Source organism: Vollenhovia emeryi, unplaced genomic scaffold (assembly GCF_000949405.1).
Source record: "Vollenhovia emeryi isolate VEMERY1.0 unplaced genomic scaffold, V.emery_V1.0 DF939147.1, whole genome shotgun sequence".
Lineage (NCBI taxonomy): Eukaryota > Metazoa > Arthropoda > Insecta > Hymenoptera > Formicidae > Vollenhovia > Vollenhovia emeryi.
The window spans coordinates 1,497,785-1,525,722 of record NW_011967219.1 but is presented as its reverse complement, the minus strand read 5'-3'; the positions used below and the strand labels follow the sequence as shown (position 1 = coordinate 1,525,722).

The 27,938-nt window shown below is 44.7% G+C and overlaps 2 protein-coding genes across 2 annotated transcripts in view; one reads left to right on the top strand and one right to left on the bottom strand.

Moving 5' to 3' along the window:
- LOC105566085 overlaps positions 1–27,938 on the top strand; it is a 158,971-nt gene that overhangs the window by 58,558 nt on the left and 72,475 nt on the right. The window lies entirely within an intron of this gene.
- Positions 1–27,938, bottom strand: part of LOC105566084 (zinc finger protein rotund-like) — a 115,914-nt gene that overhangs the window by 45,594 nt on the left and 42,382 nt on the right. The window contains exon 4 of the mRNA XM_012019809.1: positions 17,431–17,606. Coding sequence (XP_011875199.1) covers positions 17,431–17,606 — 176 coding nt within the window. The remainder of the gene's footprint in view (positions 1–17,430; positions 17,607–27,938) is intronic.

Here is a 27,938-nt window from a genome sequence, read left to right as displayed (position 1 = left end):
CGAAAACATTCGTACGGAGGGCGAAAAGGGGGCACGTGCGGCCGCCACAAAGGGGGACAAGTGTTGCCGCGGACGAGACGTGTGGAAAACGACCAAGGCGAGGCGAAGCGCCGCGACGTCCCGTCTTCGACGAACGCGCCGTTTCACGGGAGGACTCGATTAGTTATAGCGAATTCGGTTGCTTGCACTAGTGCGCACTGAGTGCACATTAAGGTCTGTTTATAGTCAATTCTTACATTCAACTTTGTCTTAAATACATGTTCGAAGAGGATTTAGCCAAAAAAAAAAATGATCCGTACCGATGCAACACAGATCATTTTATTGACTAAGAAATATTTCAAGAGGTATTTTTAGAGGATCCTAAAGCCATCTGTTTTATCGACACATTCGAATATAGTTTTTGCGCTGGTAAATCCTTTTATTAGCTTTTATGCACAATATAATTTATAAAATTTAAAAAAGCCAATTTCAAATTGCTCACGATTAAAAAATTGAAAATTTCAAATACCAACATCTTTTTCATTAGACTTTTGACCCGAGTGTTTTAAGTACGCGAGAATGTTCTGCTATGCGATCCGCAACTTATCCCGGCATTATATTGTGCATAAAAGCTAATAAAAGGATTTACCAGCGCAAAAACTATATTCGAATGTGTCGGTAAAACAGATGACTTAAGGATCCTCTTAAGACAAGCCTTAAATATAAGAATTGACTATAAACAAGCCTTAATGTGCACTCAGTGCGCACTAGTGAAAGCAACCGAATTAGCTATTAGTTACTCGACAATCGATCGTCTATCGGATGCCGCAAGCTTGCCGTTCCCACACGAGAACCCCGGAGAGCTCATATTTGATAAGGGGCCGCTGAATTTTTTTGTGAAACAAAATCTGACCAGATGTCGGCGGGCCCTCGGAAATCCAGGTAAAAAATACCTTCGGGTGTACGGGCGGCGGCGAAGCGTATATAGGTGGACCGTGTGGGAGGCTTGGTTCGTCATTAGGTCGCTAAATCAATCCGGGGGAGTCCCACTGGATCGTTTTCACGGAGGAGTCGCGGAGGGCAACGAATCGAGTATCCGGTTCTCACAGAGGATCCAGGGGATATCTAGGAAGACTCTTTCTTCCAGGACGAGGAATGAAATCACGATAACGGAAAGACTTTCCACCTTACAATCGGGAGGACGAGACGATACAACAGTTGATTTGTCTTAATGCTGGTCTGAAATTGAACAATTGCGGGGACTCGAACGCAAAGAATTAAGAACGCCAATTGGGATTCAGGATTTACTTCGAAGCGTGTCATTCAGATATCAAGTTTGTGCTAATGTCATTTATATTTGAAACACTAATTTAATTTCACTCATTCTACAATTTTCTATGTTTCTCACAGTTGTGACATCTTAGTACTTTTAATTATTTTACGAATTTCTTCTTCTCTTGCTAAAAAGCACCATTTTACGTACAGTTTTCCTAAAGTACCTGTTCAATACGTGAATATCAATATGATTTTTATACAGTGTTATTTTATGAGCATGAGACTCTCTTGAAATATATAACTTTTGAATATTCGCCGTCTCGGATTGCCGTCAATTATGATAAGTAAATCGATATTATCGCGAGCTCGTCGGAAGGATATTTCTTTAAATAGCTAAAGTAAAATGACATCGAATAACGTGACATCAAAATTCGATTAGTCCGCCTAAAAGTAGTCCGGAGCATATGGACGAGGAGGCCGAATATAACGTCGTTCTCGACGTCGTAAATTGCTGCGGGATAATACGTCGCGGGAGAGTTCTTTAAATTAAATGTAAAATGAATAAAGGCAGGGAAAGGTCCTCGTGACGGCGTGGCGTTAATCGGGTCCATGCGGACTATAAAATAATACATACCGCCGGCTTCTAACGTTTTTACTCAAGTCACGCTATTGATTTTGCCATTATTATCGTGGCTCGGTTATTTGCGTAATCGCCGAAAATTAGATCGCGACCAATAGCCACTCAACTCGTCTACCACAAGGCGGTTGACAAAGATCTACAACCGCGGGCGGCGTATAACATTTGACTCTACATAGTTAAAAGTAAAGACACGACAGGGGACAACGCAAGAACAGCGTAAAGAGGCAAAGTGCGAGGGAGGGGAAAAACCTACGAGGAGCCGTACGAAAGAAGGAACGGATAATCACGATGCGTGTTCTACAAGTAGGAAGACGTCGTCCCTTCTTCGGGGTCCAGACGCAGGGACAGGTGGCAGACTGGGGCCCCGTTGGCCGGAGAGAGAGGCCGTGGGTCCTTCGAAAAGCGACAAGGACGGAGAGACGGAGAGCATGGGAACCTGACTTTCGGTCGGGGGCAGCATCCCTAGGAAACGCGCACCAAAAGAGCCTTTCGCTCCCCCCCCTCTCGCTCTTTCTTTCCTTCTTCATCAAGCAGACAACCGCGTACGGTCGGACGTTCTCATTGGGCTGTCCCCCGTGGGGAGAGAAAATGAGGAATAGAAAGATAGAGAGAGGGCAGGGTGCGTGGCGCACCTAACGCACATCGCTGGCTGATGCTGAGACGACGGACGTCGTCGAGTTTCCTGTCACGCTCGGAATCGAAGGAGAGGCTCATCGAACCGCGTGATACGATCTTAACAACGGCCGAGAGAGCGACTGCCACGACGCTTCCGTCGGTTCGTTACGGATCTGCCACCGCTCCGACACGGTACTTTGCTCCCCGCGATACATTGACTTATGATTTATACTTTTGCACGGTAATGCGTAGAAAATTAAGGACGACGTTCTAAATACGTGGTATGAAGTAGCCGTTTAATATAGACGGCTCCATATAGACGATTTCAGGAAGCTTACCTTCTGGTAATTTTAGAGATTGTAAATGATAAATTGCGCGTTGGAAGTTTAATCGAAATTAAAGACCGGAAACTTTTGCGCGAGAATGAGACGGTTTTCCACTTGAGGTATCATTAATGATTGGAGCCGGAATCAATAATTGAAAACGGTGTACATATTTGAATACAGCGGAGATTAGTGTCTGAGAATGGTGATAACTTTGTGAGAAGTAGATATTAACTTTCCCTGCGATAAGATCGGTGAATTAGCACGCTGTAGGAACGGCTTAGATACGTCGAATAAAAACACATCCGTAGAAAGTAGTCAGATTACGCAGAAACTAGCGGCGACCGCAGAAGAATGCGTGCGCTCGCTCGACTTACCGAATCGCGAATCGAGCAATTGCGCGCGTTTTGAGGGACCGCCATCAGGGAAGATTTACGCGACTGCCCGCGCGCAATGTCCGCCGCGGCCTCGTCGCCCGCCCATTGTAACCGATATTTTGTATTCGAGAGAGACTAATTACTACTAGTTCCCGGTAATAATTAACGTAAACTCGCGGTCGTAAACTTAAATGGGGCAGAGCAGCTCTCTAATTAATTCCGTAACATCGTCCGGGCCTGCGGAAAGGAGCTTCATTAAGGACTGTTAAATTTCAGCGCTGAGACGACTTTAAAATCAAACAGCGGCAAGAAAACGCGCTTGCGTGTACGCGTGTAGTTGACATGTCGACCCGATTACAACTGCGCCTAATGAATTTTAAACGTATTAATTAGCAGAGCGGCAAGTGTCTCAAAGACTTTGTCCCAAAAAGATGACAATATTTACAGAATATAACGCATCGAAGTACAATTATCCATAGACGTACATATATATATATGTATATATATGTAGACTGCGCCTTCGTACGGGCCGAGGTGAAACCAAGATCTGAAGGACAGAAACAGTCCGTCCGTAATGCTCTCTCTCTCTCTCTCCCCCCCCCCTCTCTCTCTCTCTCTCTCTCTCTCTCTCTCTCTGATGTTGTCTTCAAAACCACTCACGAGGCGCGCAGCCTATTTATATAAGTCTATGGAATTATCATATTAGGAATTATATTAACGATGAATCACAGGTGCACGTTAACAAGTAGATACGCGTAGAAAATATTGTCTCTCTCGACGAACAATATTAATTGATGAAAATCGTGAGTTGCAATAATAGTCGACGTTACATTCGACGCGACGATTATTCCGCAAGAAACTGGCTGCAAATCCAAGTTAGATGCAAAACCAGCGCTCTCCCCGGCGCGGATATTAGCAGCATCACTGTTCTAAATGAACCTCCATTTTTGCCTCGAGTCTTTTCGTTCGTTGCCCGAGAAAGTGGGTCGTGCTCCGCGCCTTTCGGATCCTCCGTCACTTTTCCGGCGAATCCGTTTCCCGGGCCCCGCGACTATACGGGAACGGCCGCGATCGCGATCGCGCCGATATCCTCATTTCGGTCTTTAAGGCGATCCAGTTCGTCAGAAAACCCGTCCCGGCGCCGCGGCAACAGGAAGCGGGAGAAAAAGGAAGGAGAGACCGCGGCGCGCTCACGTCGACGCGCACCCCAGCTCCAGAACGGCGCGGAGCGATAAAGTACGGCGGATAATTAATTTTATAGCTACTCAATTTCCGAGGGAATCGGCTACCGGAGGCCGCGGGGCCCATTTTCGTTAGTCGCGCCAACAAAAAAGGCGGGCAAGGAGAGGCGCGGGACGCGGGAAGGAAGAGGGGGGGGAGGGAGGGGGAAGGGAAGAAATCCTGCGGAGATAGGGAGCCGGCGAGAGAGAAAGAGAGAGAGGACGCCGTGGCATCTCCCGCGGGAGGGAAAGAGCGAGGGACGGACGGCGGTAAACGGGAAGAGAAGCATCGACGGGGACGAGAGGTGGACGAGAGGCGAGAGAGCATATCGTCCGGGTAGGGAGAGAATATTCAGTCGATGATGAGGCCCGGCCACAGATTTACGACCGGCAGCCTCCGCGCGCGAGCGCTACTTGGTTTCATCTTGTTTACTCTCTTTTCTTGCTGCCTCTTTCTTTATATATCCCTCCACCTATTTTCCCGCCCCTCCCGCCCCGCCTCGTCCCGCTCGCGGCTCGTCTCTCGCCAGTCTCTCGCCCGTAGGCAGCGCGCGCCGCCCTTTCCCCTTTTCCACCCAACGATTACTACCGAGCCTAAGGTCGCTGCTTTTTACTCATTCACTCGGTACACCACACTCCGCCGGCGGATGAGCTGCCCGCGTGAAAAACTGCCACGCGACCGACGCTCCCCGCGAGACAATGACCTGCATTCTCGTCGCACGTCCGTCAGCGATCAGGCCCATTTCGTGTCGACAAGGGAGTACACTCGCATTTTAGGGCGCGATACGCGACGAATGTGCGCGATCGTTCTTACGAATACTCAGCACTCATCATACCGAGGAGTACGGTAACGTGATACATAAATTACGCGCTGTAATTAAACGATATTAAATTATTGGCGAAATGATTAATTGGAGTCACGCGGCACGAGATGCAGACGAACACGTGTATGCGTTCGGCAACCCAGCTCATTTTTCAGGCAGCAATTTTTTCGTTATTCCATTATTTAATCTCATAAATGCAAATCGGTGTCGAGAAAATTTCATAATACTCACATAATTTTTTTAAAAGTCAAGGATAGGAATCACTGGATTTTTATTAAACATAGCGGAACCTGTTTAATAGGTAGAAAAAAAAACGAAACGGCAACTTTTATGCAAGTTTCTCCGTTTCATAATATAGTTTCGATCGCGCGGAGAGACAAAGCGAGTAAGAGTGTGAAAAGAAGTATGGCCGATAAAAAATAATTTACCGGAGAACCGTGCCGAGTGGTTCGCACTTTCGTCACAGATCTCGCCAGGACGAAGTAACGAATAAAGGAACCACGAAAGGAGATAAAAAAAAGAGAGATGGTGAATCGAGTCAAATAGTTACGGTCCCTTAGTTATACGCAGGTCAGGGGAGGGGGAGAGAGAGAGAGAGAGAGAGAGAAAGCGAGCGAGCGAGCGAAAGAGAGAGACAGAGAGAGAGAGAGAGAGAGCAGAGATCGTGAGGGCCAGAGAGTTGGGAGGGAAGGGGAACGACCCGGGGGCCCCAAGAGACTGAAAAAAAAGGGGAGAGCCGATACGGAGGCACTTTAATCGCCTTTCCAACGGTCACGTGATCACTCGACTATAGGTAATTGCAAGTAAATTCGAATTGTCACGCATTATCACGGTGGCCCACGTGATATCTCGACACGGTGCCGGCGTGACTCTCAATCTGGACCGTTAATGCGATCCCGCCGAATAAATCGGTACTATTCCTACTACCTCCGATCTCTCCGTGTCCAATGAGCGAACGCAGAAAGTTGCAGAATGTAGGCTCGCGTATGCGAACGTCATTGCTGCCGACATTTGACGTTGATCCGTTGTGGATTCTATATTTAGAAATGTATTTGCATAAGACTGTTTTCATAGCGCGAACAGATGATTAATAGACCCGTCGATGGCGTCGAGTATAGTTTAATCAGTCGTTGTACCGCCATCGCTAAAGTACACGCCTTCCACACTTGAGGATACACGGAGCAGTCTCGCTTCTGAAAAACACAGCCTACGAATTGCGATCGCTCGTCTTTTTAACCGTGTGCACCGAGAGAACCTAGTTTGCTGAATGAAACAAAGTTTAGTTGAATTCCTTGTTTGGATATGAGCAAACAAATCTTTCAGTTGACACAACAGCAAAAATTTAGTTGGAAAATTTCGTTGTGTCAACACACAAATTTGGTTGAGTGAACGTGCGCAGAATTATTTTGTAATATTATATAATATTTATAACATTATAATATTATTTTTTTATAATATTATAATAATAAAAATATCACAGACGACTGGTTGAATCTATCAAATTTTGTTTCGGTGCGACCGTAAGATTTTGTTCAAATAAAGAACTCGTGGAAAGAAAACATTTAGTAGCAACATTTAACTTCTTTTCAGCAACATATTTTGTCGTTTTATACAGCCAAATTACATGCTCAGTGGACAAAATAGGTCTCTCCCTCTCTCTCAGTGTGCAGAGATAAATAGAGTACGATGCGCGAATGCGGCTCTCGTCGCTCACGAGAGCGTTGTTACGCAAAGTCGCAGGTATCGCCTCGACGTGCGGCACCGTGAAGATCGGACCCCTACCGTGATAAGGCTCCGCGCGGCGGATGATTTTGTGACCTTGGAGTCACGCAAATGGAACACGACCGCCCTCCCGAATCAAAGAATCTATCGCGCTTCTTAATCCCCGGCTCATTCAGGGAAGAAAGAGCACGTCTGTCAAGACACGTCGACGGACGTATGGACGATGGACGGACGGACGGTTACATAACTCCGACAGAGACGGAGGGTCGAGGACCAGAGAGTATTGTGCCTCGCGCTATACACAAGGGTCGATGCTTAGGGGCGGGGGGAGAGGAAAGGAGGATCTGGATTTGGAAATTTAGTACATAGACAGTAAATGGGGTATCATGTTCAGTCTAAGGCTTAAGGACTTTTGTTTGGCGTGGGAGGCTGCAGCGCGCTGCCCGACGTCTCCCCCTCTTCAGCCGCTTCTCCCTCTCCTCGCCGCCCCTCTTCACGATCCGAACTCTAGGCACAACCTGCTCCATTCATTCGGCGGTTCTCGTTTTCACTTGGATCAAAAGTTTGTCCCACCGCGCGATATTCGTCGCGGACGCGAAGGGCGAGACGCTGCGTCTCCTTATTATTGTCATCTTAAAACGACGCGTCGCCTCGCAGAGTCACGGCGAAATTCGCTTGCGACAACGTCGCCCACGAATCGTTATAGAAATCGCGAGGGAACGCTTCCTTCGATACGCAGAGATACCTGAGAAAGTTGAACCGACGAGAAAGATTACGGATACCCTCGGCCATCGAGGCCTCGATAATTACACGGCAGCGCGTAATGCAATCTTATTTTTCAATTAACTTTAAATGAGCTTTGCTACGCGATGATAATTTTATTCGTTTCCTTTCACTCCGGCCCGTGAGATGCGCGATAAGAAAAATTCGAACAGTCGCCGACGGATCTCGCGATAACGGCCTCTCCGCCGATCTTTTATTAAGGACAGATCGCCTTCCGATCTGTCGCGGGCAAATAAAGAACCGCAGTCACGCGCGACTCGCGCCGACACCGCGCACAGCGATACGCATCTTATCATATCGCATTATAATGAATAAGACGTCACGGTCGCCGATGCTCTCGCGCGCGCGCGCGCGCGCGAACTACGGTCGCCTCAATTAAATCCGATTACTGGGCGAATAGATACGTAGGATAAGAGCGCAATCGCCGGCACAACTCGATCCGGTTACTTCATTACCGCTCGCAGCCGAACGCGACCTTGAGAAGACTCTCACGAATTTCGATCGGCGTTAGATCTAAGCCGATGTTTTTGAGACGGACGGAGGAGCCGGGCTCCGTTTCTTCGTCTTCTTCCGATTCCCACCCCCCTCCCCCCCGCCCTCAGTTTCTGGTCCATCCTGCTGTACTAGCCGTGGAAGGGGACGCTGCCCACAAAGAGGCATAAAAAAAAATTGAGTGGAAAAAATGACGGGCCTCTCGCTACCGTGGTGCGTGATCAGGTGAGGCCCCCTTTACCGATGTGCACGCACACCGGCGCCGCTCTCTCAATAATGTCCGCGCGCGAGCGCGTTCGTAGTGTTCGTACACCTTCCCGATCCCATGCGTGTGCCTTGAAGAGGGAGAGAGAGAGAGGGAGGAAAGACGATAGAGCTCGCGGCTACCGCGAGAACGAAGAATGGACCTTGCCCGACTCTACGTACGCCTTGCGAAATCATCTCTCGGATGAGACCGTGCCTCGCGCATCGCGCCTGCGACACGTTGCTTTTCGAGAGAAGTTCGAGAAATGACCCCCCGCCCCCCCTTAAGGTAGTTATTTCGTCAAATCATTTATGTGGGAATTGTTACAAATTTCTGCGGTTTACTCTTTACATTAATGCGTGCAACGTAAGGCTGATTAAATTTAAATCGACCGTCTCAAAGTTCTAAAAGAAAATGTTAAAGTTTGCTACGTTGCGCGAAATATTACGTGTAAAGCACGTTAAAAATATTATTGCACGTGAAATATTATTCACGCGTATTGTTATGTGCTGAAATGTTAAGATTTGCGTCTGCAAACGCAAATGATGGCACTTTTTTTTTTAAGCTCAACGATGAGTGAGATTCGTGTGAGAAACAAATGTGCTGTAAAGTAAAATAGATCGAATAACTGGAAGAAAAAGGATCAAAATTATTGACTGAGAAATGGAAAGAATCATGTAGTAGACATGAGTGTATGTGTAAGAGATGTGGCAACAGCGCCTCAAACTATAATCTTTCGAATCTATTTTGCATTATGTATCAATCGTAAGTGCATTCTTTAGAACAATAGCGCATCAAGATATATCGTTGTAATAATTGAACGCTGGTTCCCGTCTGGAAGAAACTTTTGAGCATCACTGTCGCGAAACAACTATCTTAAACGATGTGCGTTTTCCATTTAACGAGAAAAAGCCTTCCTTTCAATTATATAATTTCCCCCAGCTTAATATAATTGTTGGACGCTTACACGTTCAGACGTCAATTTCATAAGTCTATGTCTATTATTACACGGTCCGCCCAGTTTTTTTTTAATAAACTCATAAATAACCCGGAGCGTTTTTGTCTCCCTCCTTTTCTGCCACTGCCACGTTTAATCTGGATGAACTCTTCGTATTCTACTCAAGTCCACAAGACCCGGTCTTTCTTTGTCGCGCAGCCCGCATTGGAACACTAAATGGTTAAATATACGTATCGGACGCACGTATTATTAGTATGTAGATACACTCGCGACGGTATATAATATAGGAACTTGGAGAACTGATATTAACCCTAATCGCGTTTGAGCGCTCGAAGACAAAAGTGTGAATACGAGCGCGTTAGCTGGACGTGAATTTAGGCCCCGCGAAAAAGAGAGAAAAAAAAACTTGCGTCCGCGAAGTTTGAAACCGCGCGAATGAAAGTCCGGCGACGCGATGGCACGGTAACTGCGCAGTGACCAAGTTCCAAGATCATCGAATCGATTCCTAGATCTGCGGGTGATATTATTCCGCGAATAATTTCCGTAGCGCGGTTAACTAGATCCGTGTTGCGGTTTTCCGGCGTTCAAGAGGCGGACGGGGGGGGCTGAGGGGACGGCGTCACGAAGCTCGGCCTCGGATATCGATCGATGGCCGAAGTGGACGATGATGATGCCTGGCAGGAACCGAAGAGTACGAGGCAAATTGGAGGAAATATCGTGGACAAGGAGAGAGAGGAACTAGATGAGGAGAACCTGTAGAGGAGTTGCGTGAACGCGACCTGACCAACGCGGGCAGCGACGAAGAGAATGAACGGGGCGGGGAGGGAAGGGGTGGGAAGGGGATGGGAAGGGGTGGGGAGGGGGGACGAGGAGAGAGGAAGAAGGAAGATCGAGGAAGATCACGAGGACGGGTGTATCGGGAGAGACGCGGGAGGTGAGGAAAGAGCTACGTCGAGGCTGAGGCTCGAACCGCTGAGGTGAAACGAAATGATAATGGAAGGAAGAGCGGTGGGCATCGATGGATGAAGAAGCAGAAAGACATTGACGATGGAGGATGAAGCACGACGGAACAGTCATTCGTCGTGAGCGCGAATCGCCGCGCGCCACGACGTTGTAACGTGTGAAAGGAAAAAGGAAAGACGGGAAAGACGAACGAAAACCGCTAATTTCGCCACCGTGATGGTTGTGAAATTGCTGACGGGAAGTCGATAAGCGGGAGATATACCTAGAGAAGCTAACTGACAAGTCAAACGAGAAATCGACCGAGCGGGCCGATAAGGGTGGCGAGCGTGTACTCGTACGTTGCGCAACGTCGAGGGGGGGGAAATGCGGAATTAAGAAAGCAACGAAAGATGAAACGGCCAAGAATGAAACGGAGTAATCCGATTCGACTAGTGAGAGGAAGCGGCGCACCGGCGGCACGCACCTAGAGCGAAGGAAGATAGCGCCAGCCGGTGAGGCGGCTTAATGAAAGAAGGAAGGGAGACCGAGAGAAACACGATGATAAAGGAAGAAGCTGCGGAGGACATTAGTGGCGGAGGAAGAGGGTTGCCGAGAAGAAGCGTCGCGGCAAGTCAACGTCGGATGAAAAAGGACGAAGCGCGCGCGCGCGCGAACGTGGTCGAGATGGAGGAAACGAGGAGCGGGGGGAGGGACGAGGCGAGATGAGGAGGGGAGGGGAGGAGGAGGCAGGATGCTGTGCCGTCACGGTACACTAGCCTCCGGACTTGAATCCCGAGCCCTCCGGCCACGGAGGTGCATAGCTTCATTCAGGAGGCGGTCATCTTTTTCGTTTTCCTTCTCTCTCCCTCTCACGCTCTCGCCTCCGCTCTATCGTTCACCCGTCCTCTCCGTTCCTCTTCTCATTTTCCTCTTATTTCCTCCCGTAGCCGCGTGTCAGTACGCCGCGGGATCGTGTATTCCCCCCGGTGGTGGAATGTTTCGATAAGGAGAAACGGTAGCGGCGTCCTGGCGGCGGCCAGGATCGACGCGAAGCGTCGCGGAGGTAAATGCCGTTGGATTTAAGGACGGGATCGGTGAAGCGCGACAGGGGATCGCGATATCGCGAGAGCTTTGGCCCGTGACTCCGATTTCGAGGCGGCGCGCGACACGTTGGAATCGCAGAGACGAGAATCGGGCTAACAACGAGTCGTTAGAATTAAATCGCCCCCCAAAGTCGCGACTTCAAGAGCGACCCTCGATCCCCCGTGAAAATCGCGAGGTCCCCGTAAACGAAACGCGCGGCTGAGGAACGTCGAAAGTTCGGCCCGACGGGAAGAGACCGGCAAGGAGATCCCTGGCATCACACGGAGCGACAATGAACTCGATTAATCGTAGAAGACATTAGTGAAACGAGCGTGACAGCACCGTTGCGCGAGATGAAGCATAATTCTACTTCCTGCCTTATTGGGGGCGTGGTGATTGCGGCAATTTATGAATTCCTGAATTTTTAACCTCCCACCCCAAACTGAGTCCGCACTGCTGCCGCTGTTCCTCTCGTCGAACTTCCCTCGCTTTCCGTCCTCGCGTCGCATTCAATCAGTATTACAACTAATCGAGAATAAATTTACTGCCAGCGCGCTTCCTCGCGTAGCGTGAACAATCGTGTGAAAAAAATCTCCGCTCCGTGTGTGCCCGTAGAGGCAATAATTTACGAAATACCTACGCTACAAGCAAATTGATTTACGACGGCAATTATTTATGTAAAAATTTTACACATCTTATAGTTTCATAATTTTCCGAATCCGAATTATATTCTGAGAACTATCTGTAGCGAGAGACGGTGCTATTCAAATTGCATGACCATGCAATTTCCTTTGTACATATATTAATGTTTTACACATCAAGGTTTTTCATTTTGTCATTGCATAATATCGCTGTCGCACTCTATTCTTAACCTCGACAAATGTATTGTAAACGGGATAAATAAAATGTAATCGCGGCGTTTATGTTCTCGACAACTTCACCATAAAAATCTTTCTTAGATATCATTGCTTAAGTATCTCGGAATCATTTCCAAGATACTTTAATTTCTTCCAGTGCCTGCACCGTTCTTTTCTCCTCCACTTTTCTTACCCTCTTTTCGACGGTCCTACTCCTCGAAAGGATATCCGATAAAGAGAAACGATTATAACGAGAAACTACCACTTTGTAACGTGCCGCGGAGGCCGATTAATCGCGGAGAATCTGCCGGTACCGTTGCACGAAATCTGTGTAATTTGTAAACTTTTTTACCGTCCGCAAATGTATAATTTGATTCGGTTTAATCTCCGTCTGGAACGCGACGCAGCCGGGACCGTCAGCGAGTACTTATTACTGCGTAGGGGAAAGTGGAAATAAAACGTAACAATCTTTAGATCCGATCAGTTTTTGCAAAGTCAGGAATAAGGATCATTTTTTTGCAAAATCGGGCAAATAAAGACAAATAGTTTTACAAATATCCATGTGTTTAGGATTCTCGTGTAGGAAACTCGGCGTGAGATCAGCGAAATATTTATCGAGGATCTGCTCGTTACAAAAAATATATCAGTTGAAGAACAAATTTGAGTAGCTTTTTACTATCTAATTATTCACTTACATAAAATTTTCCGCGGGTATTATTTTCCTTCAATTAAATAACCGTTCGGTATACTTTCGTTACGCGACGACGTGAGTTACAGAAATCGTTTCGCGCGGTAACAAAGATAATTGTAATTGCGTACCGCGTTATAATTATCCCCTCATTTTAATATTAAACGGAACACGGTAACGGCCGAAAGTGACGAGCGACCGGACACGCGATTCATTTTATTAATCGGCGTCGTCGTCCGACGATAAGACCGCCGGGCGATTAAGAGCCGGACCCGATTAATTATTAAAACGGACGACGGAAACGGCTTTAACGAAGCGGTTTCTGCGTAGGTTTAGATTTGTTCGTTTACTAATTTCGTGCTAATGAGCGGCGTGCCGCGCTGATCGGTCCGCACCTTAACGATTATCCCTCTGTCGCTCCTTCCGTTCCTTCTGGGAACGCCTAACGGAATAAATCACGCAAATAGGTGTATATACACACACACGCGCGCGCGCGCGTACAGCCGGTGTCCAAAAAAATGTTCCTCATTGAGATATTTCAGGTAACGGACAGGCGGAGATTGCGGGATTTTCTTGACGCGCGATGTCCCTCGATTCGCGACAAATTAACCCCCTCCGTGTCACATTGTACCTAACGTGGCAGATATACGTGCAATAACTGGTTTTAATCGCTGGGTTTCGTGTTTTGCCCCCGTTTTTTCCCCCGCGAAACGGGACGGAGAAGCGCCGGTGCGCTTTGCCGGCCTCCGGTGTATGATAATCTTTTTCTTTTTATGTACGAAAGTTGTTTAGTTTGCCATTAGTACAATTAGGGAAGATTACAATAAAACCAATAAACAAGCTTAGCGCTGATACAATAATTTGTATCGCTGTGGGCTCAGGTGGAGCGACTCTCAGGAATTTGTTGCAGCATGAATAATAAATGGTAGAGAACTTACATATATTATCTGTTATAAAATCTGAGGTCGACTCACGATATGTATGCACATTGTTATGTTTGGACCAGATAAAAAAGGCTTGAAAGAAAAAATTCTAAATTTTATTCGACCACAGCCGGCCACATTTGTTAATTAACCGGTCAATGCAGAAAATTTACCATGCCATGCTGAGGCATGTTTACATGCCACGGTGGTCGAATTGGTGAGACGCCCGCCTAGAGAGTAAGGAGGTCCAGTTTCAAACCCTGGCTGAGGTAATATTTTTCGCAATAAATTTTCTGCATTGACCGGTTAACAAATGTGGCCAGCTGTGGTGGAATAAAATTTGGAATTTTATTATTATACTGGCAATTTGAAGAAACTAATCTTTGAAAGACGAAACTCTGGTATCCGTTTTGAGAAGTTGATTTATATATGCTTTATATAATGAACTATAAAAGGGATCAAACTTAACAATGACGTTCGAGCGTCTTAAGTGCGCTCCTTCGCTTTGAGAAAATAAAATAAATTGAGATCATTGTTATTATTAACTTGAACCTATATCTAGAAACGCAATTTTGATTACAGAATAAAATATCATTAATTGAAAAGTGTAACATATTAGAACTAAATGTATATGAAAAGAATACGCAAGTAAGAAGGAAAATAATGCACCGTACATTGCACTTGATTGCAATTATCACTGCAACCACCAATATTTTTCGATATCTTTACGATAAGCGTCTTGTTGGTCCCTGAGTGGGAGACTCATATAATATTTTAGATCCGTACTATCTGTTATGCAATCCTGGGGCATAAGCAATTTTTTTATTATAATTGTGTCTAGGTACGTGGTAAATGATTGGGATATTTTTGTGTCCTGAATGAATCCGTTGGAGTCGAGGAAAGGAAAGACTTCTGGAGGGATATATCCTGTGTTTAACGTATTACAATAATAATTATCGTTTGGGTATATCGCACTATATATTGGCTATGCTTAACTTTAATCAAATTAGCAAAATGGTCTCTAGTAAGTCTGAGAATGAAATTATCGATTCTATGTATGGTTGCTTCATCGTAAATTATGTTATTAGTATAATATTTCGTATAATCAGATTCTGGTGTGTGTATGATAATCTCTATGCCCTATTCTTCGGTGAATATCGTTAAGTTTTAACGATCCGCCTTAAGGAATGTCGCGCGTCCTTCGAACCGCCTAGCTCTCACTCTCTGTCTTTCTCCCCGGTCTCTCTCCCTCTCTCGTTCATCTCGCGCCGTCTTCTCTCTTGGCGACGCGCCGCCGTTCGCCGGTAATTATCGTGGAAAGCGCGGAAAGCTGTAAACTTTAACGATTGTTTCTAAACGGCTCGTAAAACGCGCATTAACGAATTTGCGAAACTGAAATCCATCATCGGAGACGTAAATCGTCGAGTCACCTGCGAAGGTACGACCGGACAGGCGCGGAAAATGTCACGGCTTGGGCGGCAAGAAATTTTCTCGAGGTCAGGTCTCTCCGTCCCCGCGTAAGCCTTTGCAGTGCGCAACCGAAATCTTAAAGCCGCAAAAGGATGCTGCATCATTAATAGGAGTTTCAAGATCTTTCTCAAACCCTCCCATGAACAGGCATTAATAATAAGAGGACGTCCCGCACGCTGTAAGACAGAAGCATCTTTGCGTCGCAGAAATCCCAATCAAATATGAAAGCTAGCAAAATCTACGAGTACTGAAAACGTCATATCAATGTGTAACAATCTTTAATTATTTCAGTGAATTCTTCGATACCCCGGCACCAAAATACTCTTTCGCTCCAGGTCTCGCAAGAAGAATGTCGTACTACAGTCATTCGTATTGAGTTCGTTGTGAGTATTGCCCATGCTTAGACTTTACGATATCCCACGAATGCTCTTTCGTCGATAAACTCGTGCGCAGCCGCGCCCAGACCGTCGAGAATAAGTTAATAATTTTTCATTAATCATTTTTCACATGCCTCAGTGGCCGAATTGGTGAGACGCCCGCCTAGAGCGTAGGGAGGTCCAGGTTCACAAACCCTGGCTGAGGTAATATTTTTCGCAATAAATTTCTTTAATTGGAATTTGCCGGTTGGCGTCGTTTAGCAATTTTTCCACATTAATAATTTTTCATACTTTTCAAATTTGTAAAATATTTATCGGCAATAACATGTAACGTATCTCTTGTTCATCGAAGCACAGAAAGTAATACGATGTTACAAATGACAAAATATCGCAGTCTACAGCAAACGATCGTTTTATAACTTTTCTTACCATTCTGTCGAAATAGTAAAAAAAAAGTCTGAATAATGATAACTTTATTGGTTATATTATGCCAAGGAAATTTCGATATTCTCTAATGGAAGTTGCCCGAAGAAAAGAGTTAAATTCTAAAGGCCATTAAAATCGCTTGCAAATTTATTGAGAAATAACGATTTTTCCAACCATTTTTCTCTTGTAAGCTTCCGTTGTTAACCGCAAATATTCGTTTCCGCGACGAAAGAAGTAAAAAATTGCGTATTATATAATAATGTAATAAAATTACATAGTAACAGCACGTGTTAAAAAATAGGAATCATTTTTATAAATGGACACTAAAAGTCTGAATGTTAAATCCTGGTGTTTCTAATTACGTCAGAAAAACAGTATCCTATCGTTAAATCGGCATAAACAAAATTCATATTGAACCTTGAAGACGCAGATCTAAATTGTAACTGATCGTAAAGATAGAGGAAAGTCGGGATACACACAGGAAGAACGTGAGAGAAAAGAAGAAAAATGGATATACCGTTAATAAGCCATTGAAAGATTTTCAAAGACACAGGATGTGTATGCGGGTACGGTTTACCTAAAGGGCCACAAGGAATTTACAAAATCGTACTGTCTTCTTTTCTTTGGCGACAAAAAAAGAAAAAAGGAGCTTGAAAGCCTAAACCCTTTCGATATTTACCTAGCAATAGCGATAACGGTATCCGGTTCGAAAGTAGAGTATTTGCTGTTCTGTAAAGTGACTCATAAAAGGGCCTGAATCTTTTCTATCTTGTCAAAACGTGACTAAATAGCGTATTTGACTGTTACATACAATTTTGTGGGAAAAACGCGGACAATACGAGAATATATTGTATAGCAATTAAGATAAAAAACCAATATATCACTTGTCTCGAAAGGATTGAAAAGACGGAGGCAAAAAACGGGATCAATCTTAACAAAGGTAAACTCTCGCACCACTTGACAAAAGAGTTATAGATGTGTCGACAAAGAACACGTTGTAATGCCCTTCCCACTGCTAGAGAACTAGATGTGTAAGAAACCTCGTGTTGAAGATCGATAGAGAACAACGCATTACAATTGTTAGGCAAATTAGACGCCCTTATAGACGAGATGGAGGCGGACAGATTTATATAGGAAGAGAATATGTCTAAAAGTAAGCAAATATAAGTGGTTGGTGTCGTCGATGCTCGCATCGGCGCTGATCGAACTTACCTGAGGACACATCTTGCACTGGTACTTCCTCGGCGGATGCGAGTGAGGCCCACCAAGATGGGAATTCAGATGCGACGGATGGGAAGGTTTGACGGTGAGTGGCTGAGGAACCACCAAAAGACTGGCCGGCGGACTTCCGCTGCTCGAACCGCCCGCGCCCCGATACTGCTCATCGCCTGCAATCATTCACAGATTCGAGACTAGATCGGGATCGCCTTGAATGACGATTGTCATCGAGGACGTGGCGCGGCATCGTAAACACCGTCGCGCACATTTTAATTACTCGCGATTATTTCCATGCCGCGACCTACTTCGATCATAAAGCGCGCTGCTCGGCTGGAAAGTGACACAGTAACCACGGCAGTCATCAGTATTTCCCAAGCACTTAATTGAACGCTGATTATAGATCAAGCGCGTGATACATGTGTTACTGATGAGATATTTTCTCGCGTCTCGCAATTCGCTCCGAGTCTAAAACCCGGCGCAAGGTGTCGATACGTCATTGTCCGTCAACGTCCAGTTATTATTATACATGGTACATAATCGAGAAGCTGTACACGTATATCGTGTCGAATGAGGGTTTCGAGTTCTCGCCGCGCGATAAGAAGACTCATCTACCGCAGCTATTTTGACGAGTTATCGTGACTCACGACTTATCGCGATTTATCAGCGAGTCCTGCGAGGCATTTATCACTCGCGTCTCTCGCTTTCGTTGTCGTCGCGACAAATGGCAGGCGCAGATCCGCGCGCACGCATACAATTATCGGTATGCACGCGCACAGCCGCGCGCCAATACAATGCCGAGAAAGAGGCACACGGACGGTCGAGCGGTCGACCGGACTGACGCAATACTCGGCGGCGTGCAAGGGGCAAGGATCCTGCGGGTTGCAAGGACGAGCGATCCTGCGTTACGAGTGTGTGCCTGTCATTAAGACGAGTTCTCAATATCGATCGGCGCGCATAAACGCGAGTGGCGCTCGGCGGACAGGTTGAGCCTGGCTATATCGTCACGCGGCTGTGTACCGTTCGCGATATTCCGCTACTACTTTGCGCTCTTACGCATCGACACTTAAACGCATCACGCTCCTTATGCATGCAAGCCTGCAAAAATATATACCGTCATCCTTTCGGCGCGAGAATATTCACGATTACCTCTCGCTGTCTCGCGCGTTTGAATCTACCGGGAGATAACTCGCCCGATAGAGGCGGCCGATAAATATCTTAAACACGCGGCCGATTTATTTGCTCCTCTCGAAACGCTGCTTCTGAAAACGAGTTGTCAATTGCGGGAGCCCTGACAGGAGGAAAGAAGCTATCCGCCGCCTTTTATTCTGCATTAATGTTATAACTTCCGAGATGCTCTCGCGATTACTCGCGTCAGATTTCTCGAAAGCAAGAATGCGCGTTAATTATTCCAAATCAAAATGGGTACCTCGCTTCAAAGTTTGTCGTTATATATTTTTTTTAGACCGACGGAAGAAACTCTGCTAAATATTTTCCGTTTCGCGGCGGACTCGGATTCCGTTCACGGGTTTAAATAATGCGGCAAACATTTGCATCGAGACGCACGTGTGAAAAAGATGTATACACCGATAAGGAAAATATTTTAATAAAAAAAAATATTACTTCACTAAAAAAAATTATTCATTAAGTGGCTAATAGCTCGTTAGCTTAAATATAAAACGTAATAAACATGCATTGCTTTAATTTATTAATTTATTAAATTTCAAAGAATAGATCATTTTATTTTAATTCTATAAAATGTTTACTAAATTCGATTTCTCATTTAACAGAAACAATTATTTCATTTAATAAATAGTATTCTATATCTCATGAAATCTTTATTTGAATGTAGAAAAGATAATGGTTTAAATTCATTTACTTAATATAACACATAGTTTACGTGAAATTTTTGATAGAATAAATATTTATTTCAGCAAAAAAATAATTTTAAGTACATTTTTTATTTAATTTATTTTTCCTATGACTTTCGCACTTGACTTCTGTCACTTACCGTCTATTCTGTGTTCTAACTCCGATGACTAGACACATTGTACCGCGATGGCTCTAACTTTCGACATAATTTCACATCTCTAATTTCGACGAACCTTGTAAGTTTCTATTTCTCGTTTTAACTTGTTATATATATATGAAAAACTATTTAATTGTTATCTCGAATTCTCGCTACGCAAAACCGTACATCATAACTTACACATAGCTTTTTCTGTCTTTTTTTTCAGACATTTGCGGGTATTTATTTAAGTTCGTTACCTGAAGAGGACCAGTATTACTGGCCGAAACGTTGTAAAGTTATTATAGAATAAAGAAGTTCCAGTAAGGTCCTTTCCACACTTCCTTTTATTTCCTATTCATTTAGTTAAAAAAATTTTTTGGCCAGTGTAGAGGAGAGTCCCCTATTATGAGATAGGGGAGTTTCTGCTAAATTAATTGGCATCGCCTGTGTTGGCTCCACCGTGAATTTCTTGCCCTTAGAGCGAATTCTGTTTAGTGGAAAATTGACTGTCGCGTCGCGTGATCGTTGCGAAAAAAATATTTGGGATTGAATTCGGACGTGGAAAACCTACCTCTCATATTAGAGGACTTTCCTTTATTAAAATACACAACATACACCGAGATCCGAGACTATGAAATGATAATAAAAATCTTACGCAGATTGTAGATGGTCTAAAGTGGGATCAAGTACATCGACGAGGTGTTATTAGATATGATTAGAACCAACGCACGATAGGAAAATACGATTGCTGGCTCAGCTCAACGAGCTAACAACGGATCGATATTGAGTTACAGGATTAATACCGATACGAGATTCTTTTTACGGGAGTAAAACCCTTTCCCGCCTTCAAGAAGGTCGGCGTATCAGAAACAGACCGGAAGCTTTACCGGCATTAAACGGAGGAAGTTATAATAAATTACGTACTTGATCCGTTTCCTGCCAATAATAGAAAAGCTATCGCTCGACCTTGTACAACGAGGCAAATGCCTCAAATGCGGAGTGTCCCCGCTCGCTCGGACACTCGTTTAAGCAGTTTTATGGCCCGACTGTGCAACAAGAGAGACGTCCGTATTATAATTTTTAAATTCCCGGTTTGCATGTCGCAATCCGGATGAAATATCATTTCTGTCCCATTTTTACGAGACGTTGCAAAATTCTAAAACACAAAAAAAACGGGGAAAGGAAGAAAAAGAAAAGAAAAAGAAGGAAACTGATGGCCGCGTCGGCTCCTCCCCCCCCCTCCCCTATTAATGACTTCATAATTTATTAATAGCGCCTTTATGCCGTTCCGCGATTGTCGCTTGCTAGCATCCTCCGCTTGTTAAGTTCAGTTCAGAAGCGAGGACCCTTCTCTCGCAAGGACGGGGGCATCCCGTGACTTTTACGACAATGCACGTCGAGTGCGTAGCCGGTGAAGTGTGCGCGTAGGCGGTGGAAGATGCGCTTCTCTTAAGCTGACGGCCCACGCGCGTCGATTTCGCTTGGAATCGACGTTAAACATGCAAAGGATACTCGCGAGAGTTCACGCGCGCGAGAGCGTCGAGCCGCGCGTAATTCAAGTAGGCAAAAGCGACAGACGGACGTCCCTGCCGCCACTAATCCGTTTACTTAAATTACGCGGGCACGAAGACGCCCCTTTTATATTTGCGAGCATCTGACCGTTCAATATTTATATTAATTAATGATAACTGCCGAATCGATGGCTATTTGCAATTTAGGACGAACCTCTCCGGCGCAGGTGTTTATTTTAGACTGTCAGATTATTAAATGGCATTGATCTATACGAGATGAACGTGTTACATTATGTAACGTAGCGTATTGAGATTGAATTTAATAAATACCGCGTTTCATGCGTGTATAAAATCTGTATTGTATTTAAATCTCCTTAATTGTTTGATACTGCGTTAGATCGGAGCGATTAAATGAATCAACGTTTGCACGGGATCGAAGTAATCGTTACGCGATGATGATGATGTTGCGGCATAATAAGAAAATCGCGCGAGTATAACAAGTATAATATCGAGCGCAGCATCAAAGTTCAAGGCGCGGACGTATTTAATTGCGATGCAATTCCCAATAATTGAATCGCTGAAAACCGGCGCGGCTTACGTAACTTTTCAAACTTCGCGCGTTTAGAATATATCGCGATTAGCGACACGCTTTATCGCCTGTCGTGCGAATCTATACCGAGGCGACGTTACGCGGCCTTCTTTCTCGTCTAATTGCTCGGCGCATGGACGTTACGCAATCAATAAGCGCACGTACGCTGCAGGTCGAAACCGTAATCAGGCGAGCCGGGGCAGGTGTGAAACGGTAGCCATTTCAGAGGCGGATTAGATAAGCCCGCGTACGCGACACTATTATTATGAATTTACTTGTTTTACATCGCGTATCGTTCGCACGCCGCCCAGCGACTCGCTCGCATTTCTCTCTTTAAGGGGATCCTAAAGCCGTCTGTTTTATCGACATTCCTTAGATCTTTTAATTGGCTTTATGCAAAACTCTTTTACGAAATTAAAGTACACAGCAAAATCTAGACTATGCCGGTCGACTTTATGTCAAAAACAAAAACCAAATTTTTACTAATTTTTGGTACACTTGACGACAATATCTGCTTGGTACAAGAATTCCACAATAAATATATATACAAAATGAGACTAGCATACTCCAGAGACAACATATAAGAACAATATCGTGCAATTATAATTAAGATTAATAGCCTAGAAGAAACGATTACTTCTAATAAACGCTAGTCCAGAAATCCAAGTCTAGAAGAAGAGAAAAAAGAGATAGTTGCAGGCTTTTTTGAGAGGAGTCGCTGCCAAACATCTCTCAGATCGTCAGTAAAGCCATGGCGTTGACGATGCTAGAATTCGATACAAAATTGCTGCTTTTTCGTAAAAGTTGCAAATTAATTGGCTACGAATTTCTCGAACCGAGCAGAACTTGGTATTAAAAATGTCGATAATTGACGTTTTTAATTCCGTCTCCTATTTTATCGACACTGATCGAGTTCGCCAGCGGCTTTAGGATCCCCTTAACACAGGCCATTTACACGAATGCCGCGCTCGGAAGGGTTTCCCTCTCCCCTCCCGCCACGGCGACAGTCGCACGAGTCATAAACTTTATCTGGCTCAGTTTCCGATCTCCTTTGCGGACGGCGCGAATTTAAATTTACAAATGTTAATAGCATGCGCATTATTTTAATTTTTAAGTGGCAGGGGGCGTTTCGTTACGGGGGGGGGACGGCGCATATGGATTATTTATCAAGTTCGCGCCGTCGGTGGCTGAAAATTTGCACGATATCCTTTTTACGTCACTTCCACGCGGACACACGGATAAACTTGAAACTTTGAGACGCGGAGTGCGCGATTCGCCGCTGGATAATCGGCAATCGCTCCGGCCTGCGCGATTCGCTTCCGAGAATAGACGTCTTGCAAATCATCGTCCCCTCGATTCATTCGCTCCGCGCCGCCGCTCTTTTCGCCTAATCGACCAATCTCGGAACGCGCGTGAGATATACGTAACGTTCTCCTCGCGGCATAACTAATTGATCTTTCCAGCGCGCTTGAACTCGATAATTATCATTTACATGCGTGATCTCGTGCGCGCGAGACTCGCGCTACTCTTTGGCCGTAGCACCGACGGCGAAGAGAGGCCACCGCCGCTCCTTCGCCGGGGGGGGGAAAACACGAGACCCGCGTAGGCCTCGGAATAAGATGCTACACCTGTATGCAGAAGTCGGAACAAGCGTATGAAAATAAGGATAAAAGCGAAAACGTAAATGGAACTAGACGTGAACCAAGGGAGGAGGAGCACGGGCGAGTTTACGGCGCTCGTTCGTGGAAATCTACCTCTTCCGGTAATCCACGTAATCTCTACAAGATTCTTTATACGTATATGTATAACGTTTCGCCGAGATGATCTTGTGCCACCCTTACACATACCGCAATTTTTTCGACTCACGTTTGCGGTATCTCTTGTTTATCCTGTTTCGTGACACGTGAAACTCTCAGGCGCACCTGAGTCACTTTCAGGAACGAAATTTAAAAATTAATATTACGCAATTAAAACATAAATCCATTTTTACCCAAGTCAATTTCAGAGAGCGAAATCTTTCTAATAATACCATGCAATTAAAATATAAATCAATTTCTACGTAATCTTTGTATTAAAAAAAGTAGTCACGCTAGACAACAGTTGCTGCGAGTAAGTGGAAAACGTCTCGCGATAGAAACATTGCGTCAACTCGAGCCTTTTCGCATCTGAAATAGATCCATCTTATTCTCGAGTCTCGGCCTTTGCCACGGTAGAAAATGTAGAAATGACAGGAGCGGAAAGGTCAAAATATTTCTCCCGACCGCGCCGGGCGATAATAATATATTTTCGTGGGACCCGCTCGCGTTGAATTTCATACGAATTTTCGCGCGCGTGGTCCGACCGCGCTGGCTGGTAAAATACAGCGGCGCTTAAAAATCATCTCCCATTTCCATCCACAAACACGCGTGCGCAACACGCGCGCACGCACGCACGCACGCACGCAAGCACGCACGCACGCACGCGTACGCGTCGAGAGCGTTAATGACGTATGACGCCATGCACCTCCTGGCGTTATTTGCGGTGCGTAATTTTAATGGAATTATCGCGTCTCTTTCGGTACCTGCGCGAATAAAAACTGTTTTCCCCATGTCATGTTTGACCGTTTTTGAATTAACTTGACTAACGCGTCGCAGCGGTATCTCGCCTCGTTCTTTTGCACAATTATTTTTTTTTCCACGGGAATCGACACGCACAATGCGCATATATAAACAAGTTTCTGTAAATTCATTAACATACATTATAGATTGGATAATGCGCATATGTAAATAAATTTCTGCAAATCTCATTATTATATATGTATTATCAATCGCATAATGCCCATGTATCAATAAATTTGCATAAATTTCATTACCATGTGTTGCACGTACATAGCGAGCGAATTTGTCACCGAGAAATTTATGCAGGAAAATAAGCGTGTGTAAACATTTCGACCAATGAGCCACTTGGCATAAGATGAGTATAATACGATAGTTTTCTTAATGTCCACGCTTTCATATCCATATATTTATACAGGATAGACTAAACGGACTTGTGATTATTCATTCGGAATTTTGCATGAAAAAAATTTTTTTTTATAACAATTGTTTTATACATATTTTTTGTGTAGCCGTTGATTGATCGAAAATGAATCACTAATGAGAAATCATTTATTTAAATGCCTTAATGAAGAACGTTTGGATGCAAAAGTCATTAAAACTCTGCGATAGCAATCGCGATGACAGCATATAGTTACACAAGAAATTATAAAACAAAATTTTAAGTACGTAATGTACAGTAAAAGTACCAAATGCCGGACATGCACCTATATCCGAACATTCGTATTTTTGCTCCTTAAATGCGGATTTTTTAATTTTCAGCTATGAACATACACCCTCAAAAAGGATTTCTGTTACTGAGACAAAAAATATTCTTGACGCATTTATATTTCTCACCTCATTTAGTATAAAATAAAATCAAATACATTCTCCTCTGTCGAATTAAAAAATACTGACTTACTATATTGAGACAAGAGTAACTTATATAAATGCAAGTTTATATGTGTATTCTTGCGCTTAGAATAAATTTTCCCTCCATCTTGGCACCACGATATTCGACAAAGGACGATACATACTATCATTTTATTCTAGATTTTAGAATTTTTTACTTAAGGTTAAAACATTCCTTTCTCTATAACAAATATGATTGGTGCTATATCGATCCTATTTTATGATACGTTTGAAGTGCAATAGCATCCGGAAATTTTTTCTATGGGTGTATCCTTGACGCACTTATATTTCTCGCAACCTCATTTAGTATAAAAATAAGGCAATATCAAAATAAAATCAATAATTCTTATTCTCCTCTATCGAATTGAAAAAGATTGACTTACTATATTGAGAGTAACTTATATAAATGCAAGTCTATATATTCTTGCGTTTAGAATAACTTTGCCCTCCATCTTCCAAGTCGCGATATTCGACAAAAGACGATACATAATATTATTTTATTCTAGATTTTAGGATTTTTGCTACAATATACCGATCCTACTTTATGATACGTTCAAGTGTAGCAGCATTGGATCCGGAAATTTTTCGGTGGGTGTTCGTACGTACCTACATTTAATATACATACACACATTTCATATTAAAGTTCAGATATCCGTATTTGAAGACTAAAAAAATACAAATGTCGAGACACAGGTGCGTGTGCCTTATTTCCAAAATAATATTACGAAGAGTTTTGGTCGACCGATCGGCCCTCTTCTCCAGTCCGAGTTGCGTGAAGCGCGAGTTAATAATAATCGTGGGAACGCGGCAATTATATCCATTGCAACACATTTAATTATTTACCAGCTGCGTCATACCTCGTGTGACGCAGGAAGTCTCGACAAATCGGCGTACCGATAATCTAATAGAGGAAAACGAGATCGGAATAATCTGATGCGATCGTGTCGCGAAAATCAATTCCATTTTTGTCTTTAATTTCAGATCCGCGGGACCAAGTGTGCGATAACAGTAAGAGGAAGAAAAGAGTGACACGCGTGGTCGAAGCTCGAGTCGCGCATTTTGGTTTGTTTATAAAATCTTATAAAACAATCGATTTTCCCGCAGCCCAACGTAAAACGATAATAATAGGATACAATAGAAAATATTCTCGCGCTGCAACGAACGATACCCATTGTTTTTGCGCTGCGAAATTTCTCAAGAAGTGTAAAGACGAAAGTTACAACGTAGAAAAAAAAACAAAACATTTTTTGCGCCGCGCGAGGAATGCAAATTTGAATGGATTAAATCCACGTGCTATTATCGCTCGATCCATTCGGATTTCACGGCGAGTCATAAGTGCATCCACGTCGTGTCGTGGCCTGCACTTGTCTCCCAGTCCTTTATGAATATTCACCGTTCACGCGATCGTCGCGGATCGATCCTGACGTCATGCCTAGAGTCGATAGGATCAAGGATCCTGCCTCCACTCTCTGCATCAATATTGCACCACGAGGCAGTCCGCGCGCGCGCGCGCGATGCATCTCCCCGTTCCTTTCGGGCAACTTCGCGGTCTCCTCTCGGAATTTCGGCTATCGTGAGTTAGCGGATATGTCAAGTCTCAGGGTCGCATTAGTATTAACAGGCTAGAGATTCATAAAGGGGAGAAAAAAAAATCACACACGCGAGCAGACCGAATTGCCTACGACTTGTTACCCACGAGTCGTGTGTACCGAAAAATATGCAAGCGTCCATTGTACATTTATGTGCACGCCTTATTTATATTTACGTATACTTCGGGTACGTGTATTCGGGGCTATTTGCGTACGCGGCTTCATATAAGGTGGACGCTAATGTTGAGGTCGGTAGTAAATTATGCAAATAACTCTGCTGGGGAAATGTCAGTGGTTGTGGACGACGGTCGATCCATCGGCTTGCAATCGGGGTCCGTTCGGCCGCCTCGTCCAACTGCGAGCGCGGACCACAGGCGGGGACGGAGAACGGAATAGAAAAGGAGAGCGGGGGCCGGCAGGGCGGGAGGAGGAAACGACGTACGCGAGATTGTAAGAAGAAGGAAAAGAGATGCGAGACAGGCGCGTTGGATGTGACTAATGCGAAGCGGAGTGGCGATATAGGCGGACGGATGTAAATGGAAAACGCGCGCGAGCGCTATAATCACGAGAGAGAATGATACGGTTTCCGATAAAAACAAATTCGCGTCTTGGGACGCACACAAGTGCGTTGCTACTTCGAAATTACGTCCATTTGTTTCATCGTAAATTACCAGCCTCGGGTAAACAGGCGTTACAGTATCTTATGCTCGGTGGCACCGCAAATTTGTAGGGGAGGGGAAAAAAGGAGCTTCGTAAGCGACAGAGAACTGTGTATGCTAATCTCTTTAGGGGACCGTCATTATCGATACTTGCGCACGAACAGGTAGCGTGAAAAAAAAACTATAATTTAACAAGCGTTTAGAGCGCTGACGGCCATAATTCACTTCTTCCCAAACAGAGAAACACGTTCGGCAATCGAGAGGATCTTTTTGCATTCAAACGCATTCCGCGCAACCTGGTCAACTGTATCCGGGACTATTGAATCTCTTGTTTGCGCAGTGCGGTTTACTTCTGCTTCTTTGTAAACTCCAATCGACACTGCGAAATAGATATCGCCGATGGCACGTAGAGCGGAACGATAATGACACGCTTGATTTACACGTGTGTTTGATTCGACGTATACGTACTTCAATTCTTATGTGTCCGGCGGGAAATGTATGTCCCACTTGCAATTTTTCTCCGCAAGTCCGTCGAGATCTGTTCCATCTTCTCTGCCAAAAAGGAAATTGCCGAAAAAGGGGAAAAGAAGGTGGAAAAAATCCATTTAATTTGATCGCGAGAGAATCGGCGCTGGAATCGCGTTCAGTCACCTTCAAGCCA